The 14,348-nt window shown below is 41.3% G+C and overlaps 1 protein-coding gene across 2 annotated transcripts in view; it reads right to left on the bottom strand.

Annotated features, from left to right (window-relative positions):
• Nucleotides 1–14,348, bottom strand: part of CPNE5 (copine 5) — a 200,033-nt gene that overhangs the window by 47,420 nt on the left and 138,265 nt on the right. For both annotated transcript variants that reach the window (XM_061632533.1, XM_061632534.1), the window contains exons 11-12: nucleotides 3,279–3,320; nucleotides 2,305–2,380 (exon numbers count right to left, since the gene is read on the bottom strand). In XM_061632533.1, coding sequence (XP_061488517.1) covers nucleotides 2,305–2,380; nucleotides 3,279–3,320 — 118 coding nt within the window. The remainder of the gene's footprint in view (nucleotides 1–2,304; nucleotides 2,381–3,278; nucleotides 3,321–14,348) is intronic.

The raw sequence follows: 14,348 nt of genomic DNA, 5'->3' as shown, positions 1-14,348 counted from the left end.
GTATTAACTTAAAAGTATTAACTATATAGTTGAATCTATTCTGTTGAAGAAATTAAAGTTTATCTCCTAGTCTTCAGTTACGGCTCCCATCTGAGAGGTCACAATGTGCAGCACAATGAGACATTGCAGTTTCCCAGCAACTTTTCCATATCCTACAACAATGCAAGTTTGTTACAGAATCAACACTGTAGAGAAATAAAAAAAATATTTGTGTTCCAATTACAATTCTAACCCTACTAGCTCATTTTATGTTGCTAAATAGCAATTCTCCAACTTGTTAGTCACTTAGATGATAAGAGATTCTCGATTCCCTTAAGAGGATGATCTCACAGTCCCTAGGAGAAGCAATAATTTCTCTGCTGAAATTCAGTCTGCTGCAGCAAGGCAGTTTCACCCACCCCCTTTCTCAGGAGTTTAAAGCCTATGTAGAAATAAACAGTGAATTAAAATGTGCAAAATAGGCCATATTATGTTTGTACAAGAGAGAGCAATATCCCTAAAAATATAAGCCCAGTTTTGAACAGCTAGCTCATCCCTAATATGGAATGGACATTATTCCACAAATAACCATATTTAAGTTGTTCATGCTGCATAATCAGCTGCTAAAAGCCAATGGTGTATTAATTCTCTCTAGCCTGAGATCTATCTGTTTGGTACATCTTAATCAGGGGTGTCAGTGGAATTTTCTGGACACAGTAAACTGTATGTGGATCGGGTCCTCTGCCTCACATGCAAAAGAGAACATAAATTTGTTTAAAATCTGCATATGATTTGTGCCATATGCACATTTGTATCCTCTATTGCAGGTGAGTTGGAGAGCCCCAAATTAAATCAGGGACCACATGCAAGTAGCATGTGTGACAACCAGAATGTCAACAGGTGAAGCTTTTTCTCTAATTGCATTTCCATACTAACAAAGGCTTAACTTGTAGAATTTCTGCCTGCCACACATCTGCTAAAGATACTCTTTCCCAATGCCAAGCCTAACCTATGCAAACAAGTTGCATGAGTTATAAACCAATGATGCTACAATAGGTCTTTCTTGGGTTGGCAATGCTATATTCAGAGCAAGAGCAGGTGTGTAACATTTCGGGGGCTGTGGAGCGTCAAAAGAGATTTAAGGTTGTCATCAACCAGATGCCCATGCTTGGATAAATTCAATATCAAACTGTTAAAAAGCAAGCCATATATCCTAAGAGTATTCGTTGTGGTTATTTATTATTTATTCTTCATAATAACTACAGCAATGTTACTGGCACAGGTCAAACACCCCTTTTCCTCTTTTTTTGTGAGCAAAAAGGATATAAGCCTTTGACATGAATATATCCATTAGAGTGTTTATACCATCAGCAATAACTTACTCCAAAGAATCCCACTATTTCACCCCCAGGGGTGGGAAAGCAATCATCTCAAAAAGTTACAATCAACTTAGCAGCACCCCTCCCCCACTGCAATTCCCTTTAAAAAAAGCCAGTATACCACAAGACAGGATAATAACACTGGACTACACTGCAGAGTAGTAATTTACTTCTCTCTCTCTCTCTCTCTCTCTCTCTCTCTTTCTCTCTCTCTCACACACACACACACAAACACAGAGGGGGGGTATTGCTACAGGAACACTGGGCTACTTTGCAGGGCTGATGTAACCCATACTTTCTCTACCACACTACCCAAAGCTATCCTTTTTGTTGACACCACAGTATCAGCATGGGATGTGGGCATCTGAGTTGCCTTGGCTACTGGCACTACCTTGGCATATGTCCAATTCTACCAGCTATAGGTTATATGAATTCTAGGACAAGAAATGGTTCATGATAGTATCTAAATCAGCCTTTGCCAACCTGGTACCCTCCAGATGTTTTCAATTACAACTCCCATCAGCCCCATCCTTGGCACCAGATTGGTAAAGGCCTAGGTGTGATCTAAATCCTTGCGTTCTTCTGAAAGGGGGTTCAGCAGAAGGACAAGTACAGTAATATCTTGAAATTCATTAACACAGTTATAGTTAACAGAGCCAATCTTTAGTCGACACGCCATTAGGGGCAGAAAATGGCACTATTGGTGTTGGATCAGGGTTGGTGAGCCTATAGTGCTAATAAAGATACAGGGCATGATCCTTTGGGAAGCTCAATGGTAAAAGCCGTATTAAAGTGAATGAGATTTACTTAGGAGAAAGTCCTGGCAGATTGTGCCCCAATATGTTTTGAGTGCCTGGAAAGCCCCTTTTTCTCAAAAGCTGTCTTGAGTCAGTATCAAGCAATCTGCTGCCTTGATGTTTGAGGGAAACCGGAAGAAGTTGCTCACCTCATAGACATTGAACTGGCTTTGTCCTCGTGCCAATTCTCGGTAGCTGGTTGTAAACTCCCCAATGAAATCATGGCTGTTAAGCAGAAAAGAAATTCACGTGAGAAATACTGTAGAACATTGCCTCCCCCTTCATGACAGGCCCCAGCTCATTCTTGACCCCCTCCCCTGCCCTCACTTATGCATCTTGTGCATGCTGCCCTCAGCTCCTTCAGGAGGAAGGGTGGGATAAAAGGCACAGCACTACTATGAGGCATGGGCTCTCTTGGCTGGTGCCAGTTTGAAAGCATTTGGTTGATCTAACAGGCCAGTATTGATTCGAGTTTGTTCTTTGTCCACTAGCTGCTGCTCAGTCCCCTCACAAAAACATTGCTATTATTATCAATAGTTTTAAAGAAAATATTGATATTTTGGAAGGAAATATTGATGTTAGAAGGAAATATCGATAAATGGAATTTTGATAAAATTATCATTCTTAATATCAATATTGGTGGATTTATTTTTTTTTAAATCTGTTTTCGAAAATAGCAGAGGAAAATTGCTACATAAAAATCCGATCTGTAACAACAGAAAATATGTGAATTAATGGAAAATTTGGTACCAAATCCAAATTGGGTGGAATTCTAGGACATCCCTAGTGGTGGTAGTAGTAGCAGTAGTAGTAGTAATCCTCCTCCTCCTCCTCGGTGTGGCCAGGAGGAAATGCCAGTACAATGCAGGCAGCTGTATAAACTCAGTGGTTCTTTACTAGATGTGTTGATTAACGGGGCTAAGGGGGAAGGTTTCATCTTTTTAACATGTTTTTGTTTGTTTCCTAGGGATCTTTAAAGGAATTTAAAGCATTCTACAGGCCCACATACTCTTTCATCTGCCACATCTCTATTGTTTTAGTTTGGTTTCAGCCCAACTCTTCCTATCCAGAAAGGTTTTTAATTTTTTTTTTAAAAAACACAAGAGTTCTGAACACCACTTACCTGCCATCTCGGTCCCAGTCATACACCTCCACCTTGATAGTTCTGGAAAAGATGATATTAATGATTTTTCTCAAAACAAGTTGATATTCCCATTGTTACCACTTCAGCTTCTTTCTCTCTGCGGAAACCATTGGCAAGAAAAATGTCAAGTTGTACACTAGAGATAAGAATTGCCCTTCACAGAAAACAGAGGGGATGAGCCCCACTGGGATCTTCGCAAGATTAAAACTGCACTGCTTTCTTTCCATGGGAGGGAATTTCCTATATGGACTTACAGTGGCACTTCTCAGCCCTTTGGGGCTGAGGTTTCTGTACATTCATATAGTTAAATGCACATGTGCTTACACTGATGGTTTTCAAAGTGGGAGGTATGGAGAGTCGTTGCCAGGGAGCGGGTTGGGGGAGATGCCTTTATTCTAACTCCTCCCAGAATGCATCCTGATAGGGAAAGGAGCCAGAGGCCTGTGTTTTTCCAACCCAGTGGCAGTAACTGTAATGCATGAAGCTGTGTGTAGTGGTGCCTGGCGTCCCATGTCAGTGGAGCAGTGGAATCCGCTCCAGATTTTAGTCCAAACTTTCAAGGAGTTGTCCAAGGTGTTTCAGCAGATTCCATTGCCCCACTGACATGGAGCCACCAGCCACCATTGGCTGTGTGTCTTACCCTTTGTGAAGAAATGTCAGTGGGGAACTCCAATAGTTAAATCTTTTTGCTTCCCTTGGGCTCATCTACCAGGCAACTTAAAGCATGTCCAATGGCCAGTGGAGACCTGCTCCCTGGGGAGGTCATCAGGAAATGTGGATGACACACAGCTCCATATCTCCTTCCCATCTGATGCCTGAGAAGCTGTTGATTTCTTTAACTGGTGCCTGAAGGCAGAAATAGGCGGGCTAAGAAACTGAAGCTCAATCCAGAGAAGACAGAGGTGTTCTTGGAAGTGGTGAGTTAGCTTCTTCTGATGTGGGTTTTAGCCTGTTCTCGACAGGGTAGCAGTTAACTTGAAATATAAGGTTCATAGTCTGGGTGTCCACCTGGACCAGGCTTTGCTCTTGGATGGTCAGATAGTATGGCCAGAGGGGTCTTTGCCCACACTAAGCTGGTGTGAAAACTGTATCTTTTTCCAGAGAGGTCTGGCGGGAATGATGTTTGTAATGTGCTTTATGTGGAAATGGCCTTTGAAGAGTCTTTGGAAACTTCATTTAACCTAGACTGCAGCAGCTAGGGCGCTCACAGAAACATGGCTGGGTGAGCATATTACACCCATTTTAGAACATCTGCACTGGTCACCAGTATACTTCCAGGCACAATTCAAAGTTCTGGTAATTACCTGTAAAGTCCAACATGAATTGGATCCAAGGACTGCTTTCTCTAGTCCTTGCACCCTAACAGGCTGATGGAGAGGTACTTCTCTATGACCCAAAGTGAATGGATGCTACGTTAGTTGGGGCATGTGAGAGCCTTTTCTGTGGTGGCACCTGCTGTGGAGCTCCTTCCCATTAGCAGTTAATTTGACCTCTCTTTTTTTAGCTTCCTCCACCAGGTGAAGACAATTTTGTTCATATGGGCTTTTAATTAATTTTAGTGTTTTAAGCTAAATCTGATATTTTAAATTATCCAATATATGTTTTGCAGTTTTCAGTGTTTTAATTGTTTAAGTATTTTTTTTTAATATTGGCAGAATCATAAAATCTTAGGGCTGGAAGGTATCTTTGAGATCATCTAGTTCAACTCACTGCTCAATGCAGAATCTGCAATGCAGGATGCAACTATAGCATCCCTGGGAAATGGCTGTCTAGCCTCTCCTTAAATTCTTCTGGCGAATGACAGCCCATCAGCTCTCAGTCTGTTCACTGAGTGCTACTCTGGTAAGTGAAAAGTTGGGATATAAACAATGCTAATAAATAAACAAATCAACTTGCTTTGCTTTTGTCCCTAAACTATGAACAAACATGGATGATGCCAGATGAGCTCTCTCTATTTTGTTCTAATTACACTTGGAAACGTTTGAACAGTTTCAGCTTTGATTAACAGATGGACCCACTGTAGCAAAGTTTGTAAACCCAGCAACTATAGAATATCTTGGTTACAATGACATCAAGTGTACTCGTTGCTCCAGAGAAGGCAATGGATATGCTGGCCATAATCACTTTCCTTCTGCTTTTCTCCTTCCTATTTCAGATCCCCAGCCACTGGGTTGTTATCAAGAAATGCCCTTGGCTAGCTGGCTTCTTAAACTCTTGTTAGAAGTGTGACAGTGATTAATTCACCAGTGGCTCCATGTATGTTGACAGGTGACATGTGAATTCTCATGGGCACTGGAGTGAGCAGAGAAGTCAGATCACACTTTCAGCTCCAGTCGGAGCTCATTTGCAGAGACTGTGCCACATCCCCAGTGACTTTTGGAATTGTTGTCTAAATATTTTCAGTACCTCTTGAAGCCAGCCAGTCTGAGCCAAACAGGTGCACTGGCCGGCAAGTTATAGGAAAGGAACATGTGACAAAATACACAGCAAAGCCAGTCTTACATCAAGGAATAATTAGTATTCCTAAAAGGCCTTGAACAGGGGCTATGAACAACAATGAAGCACCCTCATTAAGATAAAAGAATGTAAGATTCCTGTGGGGTAGGGACGAAGATGAACAACAGAGGTGAATTCTGTGAGCCCTTATGGCAGCAAAGAGACTAACACTGCAAGGTTGGAAGGACACACATCCACCCAGTGGTTTGAAGATCTCAATACCCTTTCTAATGCATGGCTTATAATTGTCAATTTCATTTAGACACCTATTTAGATATTTCAACTGCCTATATTAATTTATATGTTCAAAATCAGGACTGATGGAATATTCTTATTGTTAATGTCAACTCTTAACAAAGTATGCAGTGAGCTTTAAAACAGCAGCAAATATGAGATGCTCTATTTTTTTGTGAGTTAGGAGCAGCACGCACACAAAAAGCAATCAGGTGGCCAGTGGTCTGTTGCATTCATATCGTGAATCACTCTCAAAGCTCTGCTGAAGGACAATACAGAAAACTTTTCAATAATAAATAAATCAAAGGTGGGAAAGCTTTGTACAGCAGGCAATATTCCATTCATGCAAAACTCAGAGGTTTCTACACACACACACACCTCTATCCAGCCATGAAAGAAGCATTATTACCCTTCAAGGGCATATTCCAGCCAGTCCTAAGAATTTGAGGTGGCTGCAGAGCAGGGTCAGTGAGGGGCAGGGCATGGGGAGATGGGGCATGGCCTAGGAGAGGAGGGCCACACAGAGAGGCCTGGAGGGCCACAATCAGCTTTCAGGCCTGAGTTCACGCTGAACAGCGGCTGTATGTCCAAGATGCAGAGGATATTCTACTGATCGACATGGCTTGTGCATGGCTCAGATCAGACTGGATTTTAGAATGGAAAGACTATGCCCTTTAGCAGCATTAAACAACTGGGTTCAAAATCATCTGTTGCTTCCATCCCAAATTTTTGCCCAGATGTTCCAGAGAATGTGCTCAGGGTCTATAATATCCAAACTTCTGCAAAAAAAAAAGAAAAAAAGAGGCCCTTTAAAAAAAGATAAAAGCTGCATTGATCATGTTGGCCAAAGCAACTCAGAGATGTGAAATGAGGGGATGGACATACACATCTTCACCCAAGGCTGGTGTAGCATGTAGCACTCATGCTATGGCATGGTAGTTATAAGTGGATAACATAATTTCACTCAAAGAGTAATTCAGATTCTTTTTTTAATATTCCAAAAAATATAAATAATAAATGTACTCAACAATCCTTAGGCTGGCCTTGTCTTGACCCCTGGGTTCTGACAGGATCTGTGCTGGGGTGTATGTGTTTGACAGACAAGGAGGAGGAGAAGGAAGAAGCAAAGGGTGCAAGTGAGCTGGGACAAACTGGGAGGAGGAGGAGGACCCAGCACCTCTGATTTTGGATGTTAGGGAAGGGGCAGCAGGGTCTCTTGCTCTAGTTCCCGCCCCCAGAGAAAGATGCTTCGCTAGGAACAGGGGAAGTTGCTGGCCAGTTGGGAGGGGCGGAAGATCAGGAGGAGGAAGAGCCAGGGGGAAGCTCACTGTTCCATCACTGCGGACTCAGCACCACCTTCCCAGGCGTGACAAGTTGCAGCCTGTGATGTTCCTATATTAATGTATATATGGTAAGTGTTGTTGTTTAGAAGATACATGGTAAGTGGAGTGAAAGAGGAGGGGGAGTGAATGGGCAGTAGAATGCTAGATGATTGGCTGAGTGTTTAAAATGGCTGAACGTATAAAAGGAAGAGGGAGGGTGGAATCTGGGGGGAGAAGAGAAAGAGTGGGTTGTTTGGTGGGTTTGAGAGAGTGGTTTGCCAGGAGAGAGTGGAGAAGGAGGGGGGTGGAGTTCGGATTAGTATTGAGTAAAACCATATGCTTATGTGCCTTAAGAAGAAATCTTGTTAGCTTTGTTATCTTTAATAAATACTTAATTTGGTTTACCAAAGGCCTGATCCTTGGCTGGGGTTTCACAGACCAGAAGGGAGGGTAAGGTAATGACCAAGGCTGAAGGGGAACTGTAACAAATGGTGGCAGCGGTGAAGAGAATAACAATACCAGTATTCAGAGTCTCTGGGAATACTAGTATTAGGACGTGACTGGTGGTTGCCTAGCAGGGGGATCTGTTGAGATCTGTGCTAGAGCGGGGAGAGAAAAAATAAAATAAAGGACAGTCCGGACTGGTGGAGTCCCTGGTGGTGCCTAGTGACAGGCAGTAGCCACGCGCAGGTAGGAACCTGACAGGGAGAGCCAGGGAAGGGCGTCACACAGCCCTCTTGCAAAAGTGCCTGTCTGTGCAAGTGCAGTACTGGACGAGAGTCCCACAACTGAGCTCACCATGCCTTGCTCTTTTAAAGACAGGCGAGAAGGGGGTGGTAACTTGTTGGGACATCTGTGTTGCTTCTGCCCAGTCTTGAACTCTGGATCCTGCTCAAGGCTCTTGTATTACAATCCCCAGTAACCCAAGCCTACCGCTGAACCTGTAGTGAGGCACAGTGCTTTGGGATGGTGAGCCAGGCCTAGCCTTGATAGGCAAATACAAAACTTAGTAGAGAGATTATGATATGTGAGACAAAGCATTATGATGACCAAACTAAAGCTACTGAACAGATTTTAGCAGCAGACAGCGACAGCTTTGTTTTCCTGGAGAGACAATGATGCCTTTAATACTTGCTTCACTAAGAGCTGATTCACATACTCACTGAACCAGAAATCTCCCATGGGAAGATATAGATTACCATTTTGCCAGGTACACCTCACTCATTTTTGGTATGCAATAAATAATAAAAACCAATATCCTTTCTTCACAAAGAAGGTCTATCATCTCTCCCACACACACTTTTAGTTGTTTTTTCAGTATCTTCTCAAGTGCTATATACTCTTTTCAAGTTGGGGGTAGCCAGAACTGCTCATAGTACTGTAAATCTGGGTGCACCAGACATGTATATAACTGTATATAACATGTATATTGTTTGTTACCTTTATTGGCATGGAATATCTGTATTGACATGTATTCCATGGAACTGGGATGTTCACACAGCAAGTCATTTGTACCAGCCAGGTACAGGGAGTCACCATACAGGAGTTATGTTCCGTATGGATAAGAGAACATTGGGATTACCTTCAACTACATGATTGATTAACCGTGCACAGTCCATGCCAATCCAGTGCTAGTTGACTATGCGAATCAGCAAGGCAGCCACTCTTACACTTAGATTGTGGGAACTGGTTGAAACTGTGCACCCAGTTCCTGTAACAGGAGCCCTATTCAGGTGTTCAGCTTACACATTTGTAAGCACTGATGCTAGGAAGAGCAGGGGCAACCCACCAAGCCATGTCCACTCCAGCATGTCACCTTTGGCATGTATAAAGCCCTCTATGAGTCTGAGAGTGAAGGTCAACTGACTATTTGTGGAGGTTTCCTACATGATTTAGAACCTTGATTGTGCTGGGCTCTAAATGGTGTGGGGAGCCCCCATGAGTTTGCTATCAAACTTGTGGAGTGCTGTAAACTGGCTGAAGCTGACACATCAGAGGAGGCAGGGCTTAGTAACACCCTTCCCTAGTTTTTCCTTCTGTGAATGTTTACACACAAGGAAGCTGAATACCCAAACGGAGCTAGGATTACTTCTCTCTCTACCCTCACCACGCAGATCTTCTAATCTGGTCTGGGATTTTTGCCCTAACGAATGATCAGTGATTCCTATGAGTAGTAACATCCAATGGAACAGGCCCAGGCCAATGATCTGTTAGTGGGTAGGGAAGTGCTGCTCTGCCCCATTAATTGCAGGTATATTTGGACAGCTAATCTGTGTTTAACACATTTGGAGCAGTAGACAACATGGGCACTGAAAAATAGGCAGGTTAATTTAAAGATGGCCAATTAATTTAATTGAAATGTAATTAATGTATAAAGCATAAATTTTAATTAATTTAATTTAAAATATGGTCCTGTCAAGACATATTTTCAGTTTCTTGGGTATCTGTGTGTATTTGCTATTCACTACTGTTTTTTAAATGATTTCCTTTCAGTGTCTCAGATTTAAGATTTTCAAAATTCTTTTTAGGCAAAATTTGCACATTATTTTTTAATGTGGTAAACCCATGAGCTTCTATTGCCTTCTCAGTTCATATCTTATAAATATTTCACATATCAAAACAGTGACACTTGTGTGAATAATTATTTATTAACACCCTTATTCTCAGACCAAGGATCACAGCGAGAGCCCCCCCTACACAAATTACACCCTGATGAGGGCTCTTCTCCATCTGATATAAGCTGTGTTCATTTATTCTGCAGCCTATCTTGGACTGATTTGTTCTTTGAATTATAGATACTATATAAAAACATAATTGTCTTATATTATCATGCTTAGCAGTTCAAAATGCACACCACTAGAACACTGTGGCACCTTAACATTTGTGTGTGCACATCCATATGTATATGTACTAGAGTGAAGTCACCCCTGTACACCTTTCCTTAGAAATGTAGCCTGCAGAGACCAGATGGAGGGGGCTAAAACCTCCAGAACAGGAACTCTAGCTATATATAATAACTTTTAAAAAATAAATCCCCCCAAATTCCCCACAAGGCAAAACTTGACAAAACAGCAAAATGATTTACTCAGTAGAGGTACCAGAAACTTGGGACCATCCTGGTCAACAGAGACTACTGAAGGGTATGCAATTTCACAGGGTGAGTTTTTCACTCCAACACATCTTTGTTTGATGAAATTTATGCCATTAACGTTTACTATATCAGCTTTTATTTAATTATTGTATTTTAAAAACTTACAAAAAACAAATGTGAGCACAGAGATCTGCTACTCACATCCTGGGGTGCCTGCTTTCAGTTATCACAAGTGTCAATCTTCTCAATAACAAGAAGAAAAATAGTTAAGTATATCCCTAACAACCTGGCTTGAAATATGTTGGCTGCACAGATTTCTCTGATCTGCTTCCTAAGTGAATAAAATATTTGAGGCTTGGAGGGTACTTGGTCTGTATGGCCTAGTAGAAGACCATCAACAGTAAACTGAGAACCTATTGCTGAAGACACTCCTTGAGACTAGGGTTGCCAGATCTCTAGTTTTTGCCTGGAGACTCTACTTTTTGGGGATCCTTTCTGGGTCTCTGGGTGAGTCACCCCAATCTCCATACTCTTAGCTTTCATTAAAAAAAAAAAGTTCCTAGGTGGTCTGGTAGAGATATACACCAAAATGTCAGCCGGCCCTTCCCTGCAACTTCTGTTAGTACTGGCTGCTCTAATCCTCACCCTTTTAGGTTTTTAGCCAGTAAATGAAGTTAGGGTTGTGATTGACAAGGGATTTGTTGACCTCCAGGCAATAGCTAAAACCCACTGCAAATTCTGAAGTTTCCTTTTCCTGCTTGTCTGCTTTCAGCAGCATCAAGAATACTTTCGCTATGCAGATCATCTGAATATACTAGGACTTGCTTCTGAGTAAACATGCATAGGATTGCACTAGCACAGACGATCACAGCAGGTAGGCATGCACAGTAAACAATTTCAGTTATGATTATAATAAAAGAGCACATGCAGGGTTTTTTTAATTACTTGCAAAAAATAGCATATTATACACTTTATCTTTCAAATGTTTTTGAACAGAAATTTTTAAAAGTGTTCATGCTGAAGCTTGTGATGCCATTACAATGTGTTATACTTTCTAATTATAAGGAGTCAAACAAGTTTAAATTTTCCTGGGCTGTTGAAGGGAGCAGTTTATTATCTTTTTCATAGTCTGTTTTGAAAACCTTCCCAACATGAAGCTTTAATCCTATACTCACTTTTCTGGGAGTAAAGCTACAATGCTAATTGCAAATACCTGGGAGTAAATCCCATTGAATTCAGTAGGGCTTACTTTTGAGCAGACATGGTTAGGATTGTGCTGTAAATCAGTTGGACTTTTGAGTGAACATAGCTGATTGTATTTTAAATCTTTCTCTCCCTCTCCAATCCTTTTTTTAAAAGCAATTAGGTAGGGTTTACTCAGGTGTCACTGCTTTTATTTGGTAGGAAACTAATACTGATTTTTTTTAAAAAAGTTCTGCAATGACCAACTAGTTTTGACAATAAACTATTATATAGGATGTATGTGTATTTTTACATCTCCAGTGTGCGCGTATATGGAATTCTTCCAACAACCGGGTTGGAAACCAAGGCAGCACACAAGAAATAAATCAATTCAAAATCCAATAACCATAAAACAAGTATCAAACAGTTGCAAAAAGCTTAAAGTGACATAATTTTGAATTTTGGGTTGGGTGAATGAAGTTCCTTATCACTTGAGGCTGCAGTCCCAGGCATGCTTCCCTGTTTGAGTATGCTTCTGAGAGAACATGCATAGGATTGCACTATAAATAGCTATACAGGTTGTGTAAATAATAAATATCTTCGACATTCATGCTTATATAAATATTTCTTCATACTATGGCTCAATATGATTTCACACTATGGTGGTACATTATTATTTCCTCTACATTTTAAGTGTACTCTTCTTCCCTGGAGTGGTGACGATCCACCTCTGTTGTTTTCATCCTGAGGGGCAGATTAGGCTGAAAGATGATGAGTAGCCTATGGTCACCCAGTAAACTTTGTAGCTGATTTTCATTTTAGAAAATTGATTAAAAAGATTTATATGCAGGCAAAGTTTATGAAGTAGATCCATACAATACACTGAAAGCACATCCAACTTGCATTTAAAGCGCATGACTTTCCCCAAAATATCCTGGGAAATGTAGCTTCCCCCTCACAGTTATAGCTGCCACCACCCTTGAACTATAGTTCCCATGATTCTGTGGTGGGATTCATGTGCCTCAGATGTATGTTGAATGTGCTTTAAATGCATGGTGTGGATCTGCCCTAGGTATGCTGTGCATTCATTAGTGAATTGAAAAGAACAATTTTAAAAGATACTTTTTTATACAGGGGAAGGGCTCTAGCTCAGTGGTAGGACATAAGCTTTGCATGCAAAGGTCCAAAATTGAATCTCTGGAAAAGACTATTGCTTGGAATCCTGGTGAGCCAATGCTAGTCCATGCCATCAGTAATGAAATAGATGGTACCAAATGGCCTGAATTGGTATAAGGCAGATTCATTTGTTCCTAAAAGAGGAAAGAGATCCAAGGGCCACAGTGACTCTGAAATTTATTTATATATTTTACTTTTACATACCACTTTATTGTAAAAAAACAACCTCAAAGTGGTTTACAGAAGGAATTAAAACAATAAAATTATTGGCAAAAACAGATAAAGACAGATATTTAAAAACATTCAAAATAATAAAACTAACAATGAGGTAAAAACAGATAAAAAGCATAATAGCTTCTACATGCCTGGGTAGGCTTGCCTAAACAAAAATGTTTTTAGCAGGTGCCAAAAAGAGTACAATGAAGGTGTCTGCCTAATGTCAATAGGCAGGGAATTCCAAAGGGTAGGCGCTGCCACACTAAAGGATCCATTTCTTACAAGAGCAGAACAAGTACTATGTGGCATCTATAATATGAAAACCACACCTTGAACTTGGCCTGGTAGCAAATTGACAACCACTGCAGGTTTCAGAGCAGAGGTATCATGTACTGATAGAGTCTCACTCATGTCAGCAATTGTGCCACTGCATTGTGCACTAACTGCAGCTCCTGGGTCAGATTGTGCTGCACAGGGATTTCTGTGACGTTGGCTGACTGGCTGCCAGGATTTTATTAGTTTTGGTTTTTGGTTAGGAACCCTGACTGGTTGTGGAATGCTGAGTTTTCTGCCTTGCTCATGGGAATCTTGTGGTTGGTATGGTATTGCATTTAGGAAATCATCACTGTCTTTTTTCTTTTTCTATTTGCATTTCATTTACCTATAATTTCAGTCCCTTACATCCATAGAAGCAACAACAGTTGTTCTATGCACTTAGCTCAACCCTTTTAAACCCACTGATGATGCACCTTGTTGGTTGCATGACTGTTTGTTTCTTGCCCAATAGTGGTAAAAAACAATTCACATACTGGGAAGTGTGGCTTCAACTGCTGCTGTTCCCAAGCTGCTGCCTGTGAAAGTCGGCCAAACCATTTGTGTGTTCCCTCTGTCAATTATTACTCACTGGAATTGGGTTGGCTGTCAAAGTGAGTTTATAGCAGCCCCCACGGTAGGCAGGAAAGGGTAGAGAATATTCTTAATTCTTACTCATTTCTCAAACCTCTCTTTGCAGTGAAGGTTCAAGTCTGTAAAGAGGTTTGGAGCAGCCATGTTAAAAGGAAGACCGGGCATTCCAGGCAGGGGGTTGCCAACCCTGCCTGGATATGGATATTGTTGCAGAGGATCCCTAGTCAAGCCTTACCAACAGCACAATCCTAACCCTATCTACTCAGAAGTAAGTCTTGTTGAGTTCTATGGAGCTTAGTCCCTTGGTAAGTGTGTTTAGAATTGCAGCCTTCAGAGGCATCCACCTTTATTCCTGAGTGCTCCCATCTAACATCTCCACAACTTTAAGCTCCCTTCTTCCTACGATGGTCTTCTGGTGACTGGCCT

Source organism: Rhineura floridana, chromosome 6, assembly GCF_030035675.1.
Source record: "Rhineura floridana isolate rRhiFlo1 chromosome 6, rRhiFlo1.hap2, whole genome shotgun sequence".
Lineage (NCBI taxonomy): Eukaryota > Metazoa > Chordata > Lepidosauria > Squamata > Rhineuridae > Rhineura > Rhineura floridana.
The sequence above is the reverse complement of the archived record's forward strand: the minus strand, read 5'-3'. Positions and strand labels throughout refer to the sequence as shown.